The sequence below is a fragment of the Microtus ochrogaster genome, unplaced genomic scaffold (genome assembly GCF_000317375.1).
Source record: "Microtus ochrogaster isolate Prairie Vole_2 unplaced genomic scaffold, MicOch1.0 UNK3, whole genome shotgun sequence".
In the NCBI taxonomy this organism is placed as follows: Eukaryota; Metazoa; Chordata; class Mammalia; order Rodentia; family Cricetidae; genus Microtus; species Microtus ochrogaster.
Window position 1 is genome coordinate 297,880 of NW_004949101.1, and position 16,948 is coordinate 314,827.

Consider the following 16,948-nt stretch of genomic DNA (forward strand, 5'->3'; position numbering starts at 1 on the left):
GTATATCCTTCTTGACTCCATTAGAATCTCTTATGCAAAGACAAACAGAAAAGTTAGTTATTGGGCTAGAGAGATACCTCATCTACTGTTGCGGAGAACCCGTGTTTAAGTCCCAGCAACCATATGAGGGACTCAGCTATCTGTACCTCCAGTCCTAAGGGATCCACCATCCTCTTCTTGCCTCCACAGGTACCAGGCATGCATGTAGTACACAGGCTTACATGTAGACAAAGTGCATACACTTAAAAATAAGTTTTTTAAAACCCTGGTTTATAGAAAAGTGGGTTATTGCTTTATTCACAACCAGCTACAGGCAGCTGTGGAAAAGAGATGTGTAAATGGCTGTAAATCAGTTCCAGTGGGAGAACATTTGAGCACTGGCCAGTCTCTGTACTCTGCCTCACTTCTTCAGTCTTCTGGTGTGATGATTGAAAAGCCCACATGGTATCTTGTAAGACACTTTGGTTTACCTTTCACCGTGATTCCCTAACATACCTATCTAGAGAAGTGTTGGGTTTTAAAGTAGTGTTTGTATTCTTTCAGTTATTTGTTTTTCCTGAAGTTAAATAAGTGCTTGAGCAAGCATCATAGACACTTGTAATCCTATAGTATTTAAGAGGATAGAGTTTAGAGGATTGCTTTGAGTTTGAGGCCAGCCTAGGTTACCCAGTGAATTTCAGGCCAGCCTAGGTTACAATGTGAATCCTTAACTCAAAAAACAAACCAAAACAAACAAAAAAAAGGAAAGGCTGAGATCAGTCAGTGCTTGGTTTTGTGTTGTCCCAGCACTTGGGAGGCCAAGGAAGAAGAAGAGCATAATTTCCAGAATAGACTAGAATAAACATTGTAGCAAGACCACCTAAGAACAGACCTGACAGAAAGTAAAAGAATGAGGAAAAAATCTAGACAGAAGTATGCAAGCTTACTTTCTCCAAATGTCTCAAGATGCCTAGGTGTGGGCTTTCCAGGTCTCTAGATGATTATGAACAAAACACAATGATCATTTGTTAGAGTTCTCATACTTGAGAGCATCTGGGGATAGTTCATAGTTATGTCAGTTGAAAAGCTTTGCTTTTGTGGCAACATTTTTATAGCTTGTGTGAATTCCTTTTTTATTTAATGACATAAAACAGTATTTTTGCACAGTTGTAACCATGTGTGGTGGTGTCACTATAACCAAAGTATATGCACCAACCCTTGTGCATTTATTGTTCCCTCTGATGTTGTGCATTTAAAATGTCCAAATACAAACCTTTGTGACTGTGGAGGATCTGGCAGCACAGCATGCCCGTGACCTGCCTGCTGCAGTGTGAACTATGACCAGTAGCAGGCCCTCCGATGTCCTGAGTTGCTCTCAGGCAAGGGAGTACATTATAAAAACTAACCATGTAACAATAAGTCTACCTTAGCTGAAAGGATGTTTTATGTGAACTTGTACAGTAAATAAAGTGGAAATTATCAATAATGGTTTGACTAGTCTTTGCTACCAGAACTAGTTGAAGTTTATTACGATCAAGTTTACAGTACTGACATTACTGATGCTAGCTTTTTGTGCCATGCTCACCCGTAATGGTTCTGCTGGCTGAGGCTTAGAAAAAAAACCCTGGTATCCTCTCTTGCTGCGAGTCAGGTGCCAGTGGCTGCCAAGCTCATCTCTTCCCTTCCTTGCATCCTTTGAGCTTCACTGTCACTTGCAAGGCAAACAGAAAAGTGGCAGGGAACTGTTGAGTTCTGGGAGGGACCTGGCAGCCCAATGCTCCCCTCCCTGATTCATCTTATAGACAGGTATCTCCACAGGAACTGTTGTTGCCCTTGGAGGTGGGAAGTACAGCCTCTTGCCAGTGAGTTACAGAACTTGGCCAGAGCTAAAGCAGATTCACAACTTAAAATGAATGTGCAGTAGGCTCTCAGAAATTGTTGGGTCACTGCAGGTCTGGTGACCCCAGTGTCTCTCCTCAGTTGGTTTCCTTACCATGAAGAAGTTGGACCCTGGCTTCATTAGCTTGTACAGATGGCCAGAGTGAACAGTTACGATGGTCTGACATTAAGCAGGTTAAAGTTGTGACTGGACCCAAGGTTTGGTGATTAAGAAGACTGGTTCCTCTTCCAGTGGACCCCGGCTGAATTCCTAGCATCACATGGTGGCTCACAACTGTCTGTAACTCCCATTCCAGGGTATCTGATGCCTCCTTGGGCACCAGGCACACATGTAATACACAGACATACAAATGTGCAGGCAAAATACCCATATATATAAAATCTTTAGAAAGTTAAATTTAATCTACAATCTCCCTTAGTTACCAACAGCAAAAACCCAAAGGTTCTCACTACTTCCTGACCTACTTTTTAAACTACTACAGAAAACTTTGGTAAAACCAAAGGCTGTGGAGCCCTCTGTAGTTTGGACTATGTTGAAACACAAAAGGTGCCAAGGGCCATGTCATAAAAACAGCAGATGGTAATTAATAATCAAGGTGTTAGCCACCAGGAAAAAAACAAAAACAAAAAAAAACCTCTGATGGGAAAACCTTGCTAGGCAAGGCCACAAGGCTACAGACACCAGAATATCTTCTGCTTCCATCTGTGACCTCATATGTACTGCTGCACATTTCCCTGTATGTAGTATGCTCATTTTTGACAGAGGTTTCTGTCCCACAGCCTTTCAGTCCCAAAGAAACACACAGGCCTACATTAATTATAAACTGGTTGGCCTATTAGCTCAGGCTTCTTATTAACTAATTCTTACATCTTACATTAATCCATAATCTTGTCTGTTTTAGCCACATGGCTTGGTACCTTTTATCAGCAAGGCATTCTCATCTTGCTTCCTTTCTGGGTGATGACTGCAGACTGACTCCTCCCTCTTCCCAGAATTCTCCTGTTCTAGTCGCCCACCTATACTACTTCCCTGGCTGCTAGCCAATCAGCATTTTATTAAAATACAAGTAACAAATCTTTACAGGGTACAAGATTATTGTCCCACAGCAGTTCATCTCATGAATACATCCTAATCTAGTGGGCATTTTTATCTATGGATGGTCAAGAAGATGACCCCTCCTTAAGTTGTATTGTAATGTTAGCTTACACGGAGTTCTGATGAATAATAATGAATACAAAGAAATGCTCTGCAGTCAAGGCTTAAGTTCCTCCTAGGAGCTGCTTTAGATCACAGTTCAGGTTGACAATTAGGAAAATAGCTGAATTTCCCCAACTGCCAAAGCAACCTAATTGCTGAATGCAGTTTCTTTGCTAGGTCTGGCTGATACCCTAGGATAATGATTAACTCTCTGCACAAATTCCTAACCTTGGTTTTATAATACCAGTATGTATCCTAAAGACTCAAAGTTCAGCCAGCTAACTTTTTTATGTGTAAAAATGTTGGGTCCTGGAATTGCGTAAGTGACTGGAACAAAAAAAAAAAAAAACAAAAAACCGAGCTTTTGTTCAGAAACACTGCAGGAAAAGATATTTTAACTGGTTGGGGCTACAGAAAATAATTTGATTTTATAGCCTCAAGAGAGACAAGTTTCTTTTTATGGTCTTGAGTTACATGCAGGACAGAAAGTGATCTCGAGATTTAAAATGCTATTAATGTCACTATGCCTTAGGTAGTGCTGACTGAGCTGTTTGTAAATAATTTATGGAACCTGAGGCCATACTAAAGAATTTAGGACATCTCTCTCTCTAAACCTGACACTCTTGAGTCCAAGAAAGGCCAGCATTTATGACTTCTGATCACAGATGTTAGTTCAGAATATTTATACACTCAGAAGGATAGGTTATAGTACACAATTCCTTTATTAGACTCCTCAGTAGTTTAGGTTTATACACACCTTTAAAATTCCTTATAAGACTACCTCTCTAGATAGATAACAAAATTCTTTATAAGAGTACCTCTCTAGATAGATAACAAAATTCTTTATAAGAGTACCTCTCTAGATAGATAACAAAATGATTCGTTCTTTACTGCCATAATTTACTCCATAATTTGCAGCCTGCCAATGAAAGAGTTGGCTCAGAAAAAAAAAATGTGACAGTTATTTAGAAATACTGCTTGTGAATTATCAGGATGACTCTGTTTTTAATCAGTTAAGAATTGGAATGTGATTTCTGTGTGTGACTCCTATATAGCCTGAAAGATTTTATTGGGTATATAAGCTGTGAAGAACAAAAGAAGACACAACATGAGAGAATTAAGAAAGGAATCGTGTCTCAGATTTAAAACGTTTCAGATTGGGCTTCGCTGTGAACTTTCCCTTTGAGCCCTGTGTGCAGTTTGGAAGCTGGTTCTTTCAGACTGTGTTAAGAAGGTTGGGATAGCACTAGGTCACCTCTTTGGCAGACCCTCCCTACGCTCCTGCTCAGAGAGTTTGTGCTGCAAGAACACAGCTGGAACCAGCCCACAGAAGGCAGCCTTGCTTTCTCACAGATGAACTGCTAGGATTGATAGGAAGATGCCACAAAGTGGTGTTAGCGCCAAGGTTTATGTCCTTAAGGATCACCTTCCTCTCTTGGGAAGAGACAAAAACCTACATAGCCACGTGGTCACTCTGACTTGTCACTGCAAAGACTGGTAGGGTGCCTTTACATTATATGCTCCCCAGCTCAACACAGGCCACTGCTAAGCAGGGGCCATTCTTCTGTCTGACACTGTGGAGGTCAATCATCTGTGGTGATTGTATAAATAAAAATCTACAGACCCTGATTTTAAGTTTTAATGTTCATGCTATTAAACAAATTAGACTAATTTCAGTTAAGAATCTTTTTTCTACAGACCATGTTAGAGCAATGTAAATAAATTTAGAGATGCAGAGCCTTTACAAAGACATTTATTAACACATTAAATTTTATTTAGAACTTTGAAAGAAACAAATTCAAGACAGCTCTTCCAATAAGTAACAAAATAATCTATTGTTTAAATTTCTTCTCATCAAGATGACTTTATTCCATAACACAGTTCATCAGCTGGGCAGGTTTGCTCTTACCAGTTAAAATGATCATGTGCAGTCACTAGTCTTTCGTTCGTTTCTGTAAACACAACTAGGATAGCCAGGTCATAACTGAATGTGAGATAATTCAGCCCTGAACCTTCAAGAGCAAGTCTGAAATATCAGAAGTGCCTGGAACACCTTTTGGTGGCTTTAACAGCTTTCTTGAAGGTGTTACCACAAAGTCAGCACTGTGGAAGGACCCTCAGTTTCTATTATAGTGCTCTGTCTTCATTCTGAACTTAAGGTATCTTCCTCTTAGAAACTAGAGTGTTCTCACAGCAAGCTAAATAAGTTAAAAACAGGAAACATCAATTAGAAAGCAGAATAATTCTCCCATTAAGGCGCTCTTAAAATTAATGCTTACGGGTCACACATGGCGAATGCCCACATACCCAAGGCCCTGTGTTCATACATCAGGAATAGCAAATGCCACAGGATGCATTTTTCATAGTGAAGTTTGCTGAGCAATAATTCAGCATGAGAAACACTGGAGACATTTCTGGTTCTTTATCCACTGGTTAAGGCATAGGAATTGAGCCAGGCGGTGGTGGCGCACGCCTTTAATCCCAGCACTAGGGAGGCAGAGGCAGGCGGATCTCTGTGAGTTTGAGGCCAGCCTGGTCTACAAGAGCTACTTCCAGAACAGGCACCCAAAAACTACAGAGAAACCCTGTCTCGAAAAAAACCAAAAAAAAAAGGCATAGGAATTGAGCATGCCAAGGCTTCTGGTACCCTCTAAATCAGTGGTTCTCAACCGTCCTAATTCTGTGACCCTTTAATACAGTTCTTCATGTTGTGGTTACCTCCAACCCTAAAATTCCTTGTGTTGCTACTTTAATAGCTGTAATTATGCTGCTGTTCTGAATTGTAATGTTAATATGCTATAGAAACCCATGGCAGGGTCACTACCCACAGGTTGAGAACTACTGCTCTAGCTCCTTACATGCTCCTAAAGAGGTGGCTTTGTAGCAGTTACTAGTCTGTGTCACCTTCTACTGTGGGGACTCTGGACATTCTAGAAAAGCCTGGCAGAAGTCCTTGAGATTTGCCAGGCTCACTCAGCAGGCTGGTTGTGAAAATGCGACTAGTCAAATGTTCTGACACCTCCTCTTCATTTCTCACACCTCTGCAAACGAGACAACTATTTTGTGAGATTCTTTGGTAGGACAGCTTTGACTTAATCTGATTTAGGGAATGAAATTAACAGCCACATCTCATCCCAGGTTGAATTTTATGACCAACTCCCTACCTGCACACATGCTAAGGTACTACACGGAAATGTTCAGTGTGTCATTCCTCTTCGTGTGTACAAATAGAGGATTAGGCAGGAACAAATGCAACCTTCAGTTCCATCTTAGGATCCCCAGAACAAATCCTATTTTCTTTTATCTCAGTAAGGAAGAAATAGCTAACTTTGTAGAAAAATGCCCTAAGAGGATCAGAGTGAAGTAAACACACATGGAAGTATAAGGCAGGGCGAAACTAGACCACGAACAGCACTTTCCCAAGCTGGGTCAATGCTGTGTACTCTGTGATTAAGACAAGCAGTGGTTTAGACATCAAGGGAATCAAGCATTAGTGTTACTGACAGATACAGCTACACCAGGGTTAGGTGCTAAGTGCCGTATTTGTGGATGAAATGTAGCTAAGATCATGCAGATCAGAATGTTTCTGGAAAAGCTTTAAGTGTGGTACAGGCGTGCAAGGTCATAGAAGTTTGGGGAAATGTTCAAGGCCAGTCTTGCCTATATCTCTGGATGGACAACTTTTTTCTCAGCCCCTGGCGTCACCTGGAATGTGGCAATTACACAGACTGTTCAGCACACAACTTCAGGCTCTCACTCCATGTTGGTCAAGGTGGGAAGGTGTGCAGGTATTGAGCCTGTCTGTGACGTCAGCTCACCAAGCTCACCGATGGTAGTGGTGAGAAGAGCATCCTGAGACACCACTGTTTTGCAAGCAGTGTCTGTGGAATTATTCTCCTGCACAGCAGGCACACTGCCTTGAACTTCCAATACGTTGTTAAAATGGCTATTTTCACCAAAAGATAATAATCTACCTGAAAGTTTGGGTGACACATATTCATCATCGGGTTGTTCTGTCGTATGTCCTTCGTCATTCTTAGGTGAGCCATCTACAATGACAAGGAAAGACTTCCACGGCGTATTCTTATCATGTATCTACAAATAAAACAAAAGTCACTTTATGTGTTTCTAAGTCTCCCAACTTACAGATACTTATTAGTAATACATGCATCTTCTAAAACAACATTTTCTCTTCAGGGCCTGGCACCATGGCACACACCCATTAAAAAAAAAATAATCCTAGTATATGGGAGTCAGAGACAGGAGGGTCATGCTGGGTCCGAGGTCAGCCTGGACTACAGAGCTAGACTGTCTCTCAATCAAAAAGTAAATATTAAAAAAAATGATTTTTAATTACAAAAAAGAGCAAGCACTCCCTGGCTTTTAAATATGCTTTCTAGTGGACCACCCTGGCACTAATTACTAAATTAGTACAGCAGCCTCTGCAAGGAAGTATTTGGCATAGACTTTGCAGTAGGGGGCCTTAGCCTTCCACCTTATTCCCTGGATGTCACTGCAGGGCATTCAGGAGAGAGAGAACCTTGGACTCTCTGGATGGGAATAATGACAGGTATTCAGGGCTAGCAACCTAGACCAGAAGGGCTTTGTTTTTAAACAGCCTACCCATCACTTACTGAGGTGTGCCTCCGGAGAGTGGACTTGTCAGTAAATGTTCGCCCACACGCATTGCACATGAACGGTTTCTCTCCCGTGTGGATGCGATGGTGGCGCTGAAGGGCATTTACCTGGGTGAACTGCTTCCCACACTGGTCACAACAATAAGGCCGCTCTCCTGAACACAGAGAGAAGGAAACTACTCAGTCAGTTCTCAGTCTACTTTATTTAATGCTGGATACACATCTGCATAGCCTGAGCACTCGCCAAAAGGGAAAGCTATACCACAACAACTCAAGGAAGCGGCACCTGGTGGAGATGCCAATCAACTATACTGTAATACCCAAGAACTTACAACTATACCAAGAATAGTCAGTTCTGTGCAGGCAGCTGACACTGAAATACAAACCAGTAGCCATAGTAATACACTGTCCTAATAACAGATAGCATGTTGTGTGCACGTGTGTACAGTAACATCCATTCTTTCTCCCTGTTGATATCGGAAAGACTTGCATGCATTCAAGCATAACGCTCAAGCTGTCATACCACAGGAAGCTGTGTGCCCTCTCAGTAGGCACCCATGCTGCACAGACTGTCCCCCATTTGCATACTGAAGTGTTCTCGATTTTCACTTTATCAGAACCAGAAACTGGGCCGATAAGGTGGCTCAATAAGTAAAAGTACCTGCCAGCAAACTGGAGGATCTGAGAGTTCAATCTCCAGGACCCACATGGTGAGAGGCAAGAACCAACTCCCACAGTTGTCTTCTGACCTCCACGTGTGTCAAGGCACTTAGTCACCCACACACATACATGCACAAAATAAACTTAATTAAAACAACAACAAGACAAACAAAAACTATAATAAACTCAAAAGCATAAAAGCCATGTGGGAAGCCAGGCCAGTAACCCAACACTTGTGCGGTAGAGAGAGGATGATCAGGAATTGAAGGTCATGGGCTACAGAGCAAGTTCAAGGGCTGTATGAAAATCTGTCTCAAAAATGAAAACATAAAAATAGGGGTCCACGAATTAATATAGTGGTACAGTACTCATATAGCTTGTACAAGGCTATATGGCCAATCAAAAGCCCAGGAGGGAGTGAAAAGTTTAAAACTACTATCATATATATAATTATACTTTAACTTAAAAATCACTTTAAAAATGTGATTATAGCCAGGTGGTGGTGGCACACACTTAAATCCCAGGCAAAGGCAGGCGAATCTCTGTGAGTTCAAGGCCAGCCTGGTCTCTAAGAGCTAGTTCCAGGACAACTAGGGCTGTTACACAGAGAAACTGTCTCAATAAATAAATAAATAAAGTCACTCTAACAGAGTTTGACCATTTTCTCCTAAAGCTTTGATTCGGAATGAATTTGAAATGTGCCTCACAGTGTTGTGGTCTTAATTCTCAGGCTGCTCACTATTTGAAGGCTATGGAATCTTTACGAACTGGCTACTTCCTAGGTAGCTGAAGGAGGTTAGTAGAGCAGATCTTTAAGATTATACCAGCCTCTGGTTCCAGCTAGTCCTCTCTAGTCTATACAATATGAGGCTCCCTAATTTCCTGATGCCTTGAACCTGGCCATGCTTTTCCCACCATGAGAGAAGGAAGCCTGGGAAACTTGGAGCCACTATCAGTCCCCCCCCCCCCTTGGGAAGTTAATATAGTCACAGCACACCAAAGCAACACTCTCCAAGTGGCTTTGTAATACATCTAAAACTTGTGAACTGTTTTCCTTGCCAGACTGAACTCTTCTCTGGCACTGTGCAGCCATACCTGTGTGGATTTTAGCATGCTGGTAAAGGGAATTCCGCTGGGCAAAGGTCCGCAAACACACTTCACATTTAAAGGGTTTAGATCCAGTGTGGATTCTATTATGGTGTTTTAAGTACTCCTTAGAAGCAAAACTCTTGCCACATGTCTCACACATGAAAGGCCTTTCACCTACATAAGAAGATGAGACAAAAGTAGACATGGTCATTAAGAACCCCTGCTGCTCTCCTCTCTACCCATGGCACGCAGCACCAGACACTTCCTAATTAAACATAAAACACATTACTCTTGCTACTTGCTAAACGTGGTGACTATCCTGGGAAATCCAAGCAGCAATCCACTGGACTAGAATCAATGATCACTGTCTGGACAGCTCAAAGTTAATAAATTTAGGTACTGAAAATAAGAAAATTTTTACAACTTTGGGGGTTTGTTGGATTATTTCCAATAGTGTTTCTGTAGCTCCTTATCAGAACAAAAGTCCCTCACAATGGATTATCAAGCAGCTTCTAGGCTGGCACACCAGTCGACTTGACCAGACTGCAGGGCAATTTCAATGTTGTAAGTTCTCTGTTCATTCTTCCAACTCACTCATGGAGTCAGCTGGTGTGCTCCTCATTTTACAAACATTAAAACACTGGCCTTCATAAAATGTTAATACATTAATAGCCGTATACAATGACCAATTCTAATGAAATCTGTGACATGTCGCTGACTCCTCCGCAGCTTCCAGTGGTGTTCTGCATTCCTGGAACATATGGTCCACACCTCACCTGTCAGGGCAGTCAGTGTGAGTGCTTAGATATAGACAGTGCAAGCAAAGCAAGGCCTGGATGAGTGAGTACAGTACACGCTGATGGACTGGGTTCTGTGTCCTGTTTACATCAAAATTTCAACCACAGGACTGCAATGCTGAGCTAGAATAAAGTCAACTTAAAAAAGAGGTAATCTCCTCTCTAAATATGATTATTTATCATGTAAGTATTTGCTCCTGGTTTCTGTCCAGGTTTTTCAACAGTTGGCACTGACCATGTTTAACTGTTCATTGTTACAGTCAACATTCAAGCACAGATGTGCCCATAATTCAAGAGTCCTGCCTCTCAGACCAGGTCATGAGTAGGGGCATGGATTTCCAGCCCGTTGGAACATTTCCTTGCAGTTGGTCCATCATGTTGTTCCCAATTGTTATTAAACATAGCAAGAAGAGAGCTGATCACACAGCTTTCTCAGATTTTGGATAATTTGTTTAGGACAGACTCCTAGAGATGAAGTTACAATAGGAACTGTTTCATACCTCTAGGTGTCTAAGACCCGTGTGCCCTATTTTAGCACCTACTGGCACAGACCATGCCACTTGTACAGCAGCACTGCAGGCAGCAGGTTGGTCTGCAGTCCTCTCTTATTAGGTAGAAAAGCTTCATATAACCTGTCCTGCCATGGTGGATGCCAACTTCTAATAAGCAACTGCAGCTTTCTTCTATAGCTAGGAAAGACAGTCAATCACAACAGCGTGGGTATTTACCTGTGTGGCACCTTTTATGATAAATCAGCATGTGGTTCTGAGTGAATCTTGCACCACATTCATCACAGATAAAAGGTCTTTCCCCTGTATGAATTCTGAAAGTACAACATTCAGATGATAACTCAGGGTATATTTCAAAGGTCACTTTGCAATACAATCTCCAATTTCCTCTGTATTGTGCAAAACCATTTCCTCCAAGAGAGCTGAGAAAACTGACTGATGGGATCATCAAGAGTTCACCATATGCTTGGTGGTGGTGGCCCATGCCTTACACCTTTAATCCCAGCACTAGGGAAGTAGATACAGGTGAATCTCTGATTTTGAGGCCAGCCTGGTCTATAGAGCAAGATCCAGGATGGCCAGGGCTATACAGAAAAACCCCACCTTGAAAAAAAAAAAATAGTTTACCATAATCCAAACACAAATGGAGTTTCCGTACAAGACCCGACGATGCTATCTCCCTTAGTTCCACATATCAGAGTAGAGCCACTGAGCAGCTCCTATATCTATCTCCCCTTGGCCTATTCATGCTGTGCAGCACTGGAGGCAGAAAGTCCCTTTGCATACTTTACTATTAAAGGGTATCACTTAATATTTGAAGCTTCCTCATTTGGAATAAGCTTAGGAACTACTGCTGACAAAGTACCATATGACCAAACATTTTGCCATCATTTCCTAACACATGACCAGTCTCGCCAGCCTAAAGAGAGAATCTGCTATCAGAGTGCTGAGAAGCACACAGGATTATTTCAGTTACAGACAGAATGGCATGGCAATCGCCATGATCTGCTGAGTACACTCTATACAAGCACTTTGAACTCAGGCTAATTGAACATTGACAGCCACCATGCTCCCTCCCCACAATCTGTTATAGGTTGGAAGGCAAAGGCAGAATACAGTAGAAAATTCAACTGCTCAGCAGGAATGAGAACATATATACTTAGAACTATAACGACACACATGCCTTTGATCCCAGCACTTGGGAGGCAGAGGCAGACCCATCACTGAAAATCTAAAGCAAGCACAGTCTACACAGTCAAGTTCAGACCAACAAGGACTACACAGTGAGAAACTGTCTAAACCAGTGGTTCTCACCCTTCCTAATGCTGTGACCCTTTAATACAGTTCCTCATAGTGTGGTGACCCCCAACCACAAAATTATTTTCAATGTTACTTCATTATTGTCATTTTGCTACTGTTACAAATTGTAAACATCTGATAGCAACCTCTATGAAAGGGTCATTGGAGATATCCTCACAAAAGGGATTACAACTCATGGGGCAAGAGCTGCTGGTCTAAAACAACAACAAAGAAAATCCTGTAAGGAAACAAATACGAGAACTCACTATCCACCTATAGTCTGAAAACAAATAGAAAGCATTGTTCAGGGGCTGGAGAGATGGCTCAGCAGGCAAGAGCACTTGCTGCTCCGGCAGAGGACCAGCATTCAGTTCCCAGCATCCACATGTAGCTCACAACCATTGGTTACTTCAGTTCCAGGGGATCTGACATTTGCCTTCTGACCTCTGAAGGCACCAGGCACTTACATGGTACACATATGTACATGCAGGCCAAATACCATATATATGAAATAAAAATATCTTTAAAAAAATTAAAAAATGTTGCCGGGCGGTGGTGGCGCACGCCTTTAATCCCAGCACTCGGGAGGCAGAGGCAGGCGGATCTCTGTGAGTTCGAGACCAGCCTGGTCTACAAGAGCTAGTTCCAGGACAGGCTCCAAAGCCACAGAGAAACCCTGTCTCGAAAAACAAAAAAAACAAAAACAAAAAAAATGTTGTCTGATTCTTAGCTCCTAATTCTTAGATCAACCACTGAAAGACTGCTAGAGAAGTGTCTGCAGCACTACAGCTCATCTCACAGAACTTCAGTGGAACTGAGTGAAGAAAAAGCCCAGCTCTTGTTCAAATACAGAGCATCTTGAGACCTCAGGCGACCTGGAGGCCAGGCACATAGCACCCAGTGTGCTGGATGGTTCTGCTGTACCCTGGCCTCTATGCTTGGGAGGAAGGGCCAAAGAACCATTTCCCAGACCTCCACACCTCCGAAGAGGATTCAATGTTGCCTCAATTTCCCAAGTCCTAGATAGCACCAGTGGGGAAACGAAGACCCACAGACACAAACATGCTGGTCCACGCCCTACAGCCATCTCCAACCACCCCGCGCACTTTAGCACTCAGGAACCCTCTAGCACTTGGGAAATCACATCCCTGCATGCAGGGCAGCCCTGCTATATACAGCAATGTTCCCAGGCAGTCGCACCTCATGTGGGTCTTCAGCGCTGAAGGCTGTGAGAACTTGGCCTCACACTTGGTGCAGCCATAGGGCCTGTCGCCCGTGTGTGTGCGCTCGTGCATCCGCAGAGAAGTCTTGGAGCTCAAGCCCTTGCCACACAGGTCGCAGCGGTGCCGCTCGCCACCACCCTCGTGCACCTGCAGCACATGCCGTTTCACGTCCTTCTTACGCTTGAACTTCTTTGCACACAGCTCACATGGAAAGTGGCGCTCACTGCTGTGCACGTGGCGCTGGTGGCCCTTCAGGTTGCAGCGGTTGGCAAAGGTCTGGCCACAGGTGTCACATCGGTACACTACCTCGGTGGCCATGCCGTGGTGGTGCCTGATATGTTTCAGGAAACTCTTCTCATACAGGAAGGCCTTCTCACAGACTGTGCACTGGAAGTTGCTCCTCTTCTCCCCATCCTTCCCTTCTTCATCCTCCTTCACCCCCTCCACTTTCTGCAGGCTTTTCTCCAGTCTCACACCTGCAGGGGAAGCCTCACTTTTGGAAGCTGCTTCCGTCTCCGTCCTTTCGTGGTCTGCGCTTTGGTCCTGGGGACACCTGTCATTCTTGGCAGCTTCCTTCTCCGCATTTGTCTGTTGCTCTCGGAGCCTTCTTGTATATTTCTTTTTAGGGATTTCCACAAACACTTTTCTTCCAGCTAGCCTCCCACCAGGTCTTCTGATTTTAGGGTAGGGAGGCTTGGCCACATCTTTCTTCTTGTCTAATTTCTCCTTGCACTTCCTGGATGGTATTTCTGGCAAGAGGCCATTATCAAAACTCTCTCTTGGATAGTCAGAGGTATCAACAAGGCCACTGGAGTGAGCGTCCTCCCCTGGTACACTTGCTTTGGAGCTGGGGGTCACACTCACCTGGGGGCCACTGCTGGCCTCCACCTCCTGAGACTCAGGGAAACTCTGTGATTCCAGAAGGACTGACTGCAGCATCTGCTTCTTGAGCTGAAAGCATGTTTCAGTCAGGTCCAAACACTTTAGCTTTTCAGCCACTTCCAGCATCCGCTGCACCCGATCCTCTTCTACCCGCACCCTGGCCGTATAGACAAACTCCAGAAATGAAGCAAAGTCAACGACCTGAAGTTCATTTAAGCAGACATTAGTCTTGGTACCGTCCACACTCTTCTCATTCAGGAACACCTCCTTAAAAAACTTGCTGGTGGCTGCCAGCACTGCTTTATGGGCCATGAAGTCTTCACAGACACCCTGATACTCTACTCTGACTGTGACGTCACAAAGATGGCCCAGAAGTCGGAGCTCGTGCATCTCATGCAGAAGGTTCAATGGTGAAGATTTGGATTCCAGCAAAACTGTGCCGCTTTCCATCTTTCTCTTAAAAACAGCTTTGAAAACAAAAACAAGAATAAGCTCATATATGAATCCCTGAAGAAAAGGGATTTGAAATTATCAGGGTTTAGATTAATTCTTGAGAAGATAAACGGTAACTAACAAACCCAACTTTTCTCATTGAAAGATTCAAATCACAGCTGGATGTGGTGGCATGATTTATAGCCCCAGGTACAACCCAGTATTTAGATGGATAAGACTCAGAAAGATAAGGAGTTCAAAACCAATCTCAGCTACACAGTAACTTTGAGGCCAGCCTAAACTACGTGAGAACGCATCTCAAAACAATGAAAGCAAACAAACAAAACGAACAGACAAGGCTAGAGAGACAGCTCAGCAGTTAGGAGTACATACTGATCTTGTAGGGGACCCAAATTTAATTCTTAGTACCCACATTGGGTGACTCACAGCTGCCTCTCATTCCAGTTCTAGGGGATCTAATCTCTCAGGTACCTGCATTCACATGCACATACCTCAAACAAGATATACACACATTACTAAAAACAAAACAAATCTTTAAAAAAAAAATCCACACATAGACACACAGAGTAAAATTATGCTTCACTTCTTGGCAGTTTTCTAAAGTTCCTGAATGGGTTTCATGAGATAATATTCATGAAAACAATACTGGCAAGACTTCCCCCCAGTGATAAGCACAAATGATTGATTAGTTTGCCTTTAGTGAAACTCAGGGCAAAAATTTGCTTACCAAGGTCATTTCTAATCTACTAAAAGACATATGCCAAAGATACAGGGAAATCCATGTCTAGTTCTTTGAGCAAGAAATAGTCATTTGATAATCACTGCCACCACTGGAAACTGTTGCATACTTCCCGGGAAAATAGTTCAAACACCTATCCTCATTGCAATGTCCTTAAATGCCTGGTAAATAGAGATTCTCTCCTGAAATAATTCCAGTTCCCTGGCATTTCTAAACTGTGCTACCTTGAGCAGGCTAAAGTCTCTCCGAACCTTCACTTTCTCCTCTTCGAAGGCCCAGTTCTCCCGAGGTTTTAAGGAACACAACACTGCAAACACTTCCAGCTGGCCTGACATCTGCTATCTTGTAGTGGGCTTCCTACATACCTGAAAAGGTACTGAGGGAGCCTCATCTTACAGGTGACAAGCTAGGAAGAAAATTGGTTATTTGGCTGATGGGGTCTTGAAACTAAACCTCATAGCTTTCATGGTTTATGTTTAACTGAAGTTTCTCAAAACACCCCTCACCCCAACCTCACCAGAAAAGTTGTTTCCCCGGCAGTTGCCATATCCCCCAGGACTCCTTTGAACTCTAAAATGCTAACCCAGCTTCATGTCTTCTGCTCTGTGGACTCTTCACTGAGACCTCTGTCCCTGAATCTATCTTTTCCCTTTCTAGGTTCCATTTGGTTTCCAAGTCTCCTACATCCAGAGCACTCCTGCTGATCTTCATCATTGCCTGCCCATCTCATTCACGAGACCACTACCCAGGCTCAAACACACAAAGACTCTCCTAGGGAGGCAACTGTAAAATCAGCACCTGTGGAAGGACTGAAGGGGCTTCCACAGGAAAACACTAGCTACTTATCAAGGAAGCTTAAGTAAAGGAGACATGCCTGAAGCAGTAGTGGTGAGCCAATGCTCTTCAGAGTTCCCGCAAGAAGTCCAGGAATATGAAAAAAATTGTATGCTTACAGCCTATACACATATTTCTGATTGTATGAGGACTGATAGCTGCTTTAACCCTTTGCCTTCTCCCAGACAAGGGAACATTTTGAAGGTCGTAAATCCCCTAGTTCGAGCTCAGGAAGATCTTCCTGAAATGCCATAAGTCTCCAAGCTCAAGCTCAGAGGACAGCACTCCCTAGATACTAAGACGCCGACACACCGTAAATCCCTGTATTCTCTGTCCTATGCATAACCTTTGACTATTAAAAAAAAGCTTATATTTCTTTCTCGGGGAACCAAATAATTTTCTAGCTAGTTAGAAGTTGTCGTCCGTCCCCCCTCCCACCCCCGCCCCACTGCTCCATTATTTATTATTTTTTTAATAAAGTTGCTTCTAGTTAGTAGACTTCCGTGGTCTGCTCCCCGCTAATTGCGTGATTCTAGGACCCAACACCAGGTCCCAGCTTGGGGGCAAAGGCTATAGACCCCTCTCTACCTGATGCTCATATGGCTAGCCTGACTTTCTAACACCTCGTTCTGCTCCCTAAAGGGAAAGTCCTTCCAGCAGACCTGGCAGCGACTTCGCCATCAACCAAGGAGACCATGAGCAGATTTCCTCGTTTGCCTTCCAAATGGGGGGGGGGGGGGGGGGGGGGGG

At 43.3% G+C, this 16,948-nt stretch overlaps 1 protein-coding gene across 2 annotated transcripts in view; it reads right to left on the reverse strand.

The window, feature by feature from the left end:
* Positions 1 to 4,746: 4,746 nt before the first annotated feature.
* Positions 4,747 to 16,948, reverse strand: part of Gzf1 (GDNF inducible zinc finger protein 1) — a 12,896-nt gene continuing 694 nt past the window's right edge. The window contains exons 2-7 of one of the 2 annotated variants that reach the window (XM_013353207.2): positions 13,268 to 14,639; positions 10,988 to 11,082; positions 9,469 to 9,636; positions 7,711 to 7,868; positions 7,051 to 7,171; positions 4,747 to 5,274 (exon numbers count right to left, since the gene is read on the reverse strand). In XM_013353207.2, the coding sequence (XP_013208661.1) occupies positions 5,231 to 5,274; positions 7,051 to 7,171; positions 7,711 to 7,868; positions 9,469 to 9,636; positions 10,988 to 11,082; positions 13,268 to 14,622 (1,941 nt within the window). In that variant the 5' untranslated portion in view covers positions 14,623 to 14,639 and the 3' untranslated portion in view covers positions 4,747 to 5,230. Of the gene's footprint in view, positions 5,275 to 5,675; positions 7,172 to 7,710; positions 7,869 to 9,468; positions 9,637 to 10,987; positions 11,083 to 13,267; positions 14,640 to 16,948 lie in introns of those variants that run through there. The other variant, XM_013353206.2, reaches the window with a different exon arrangement.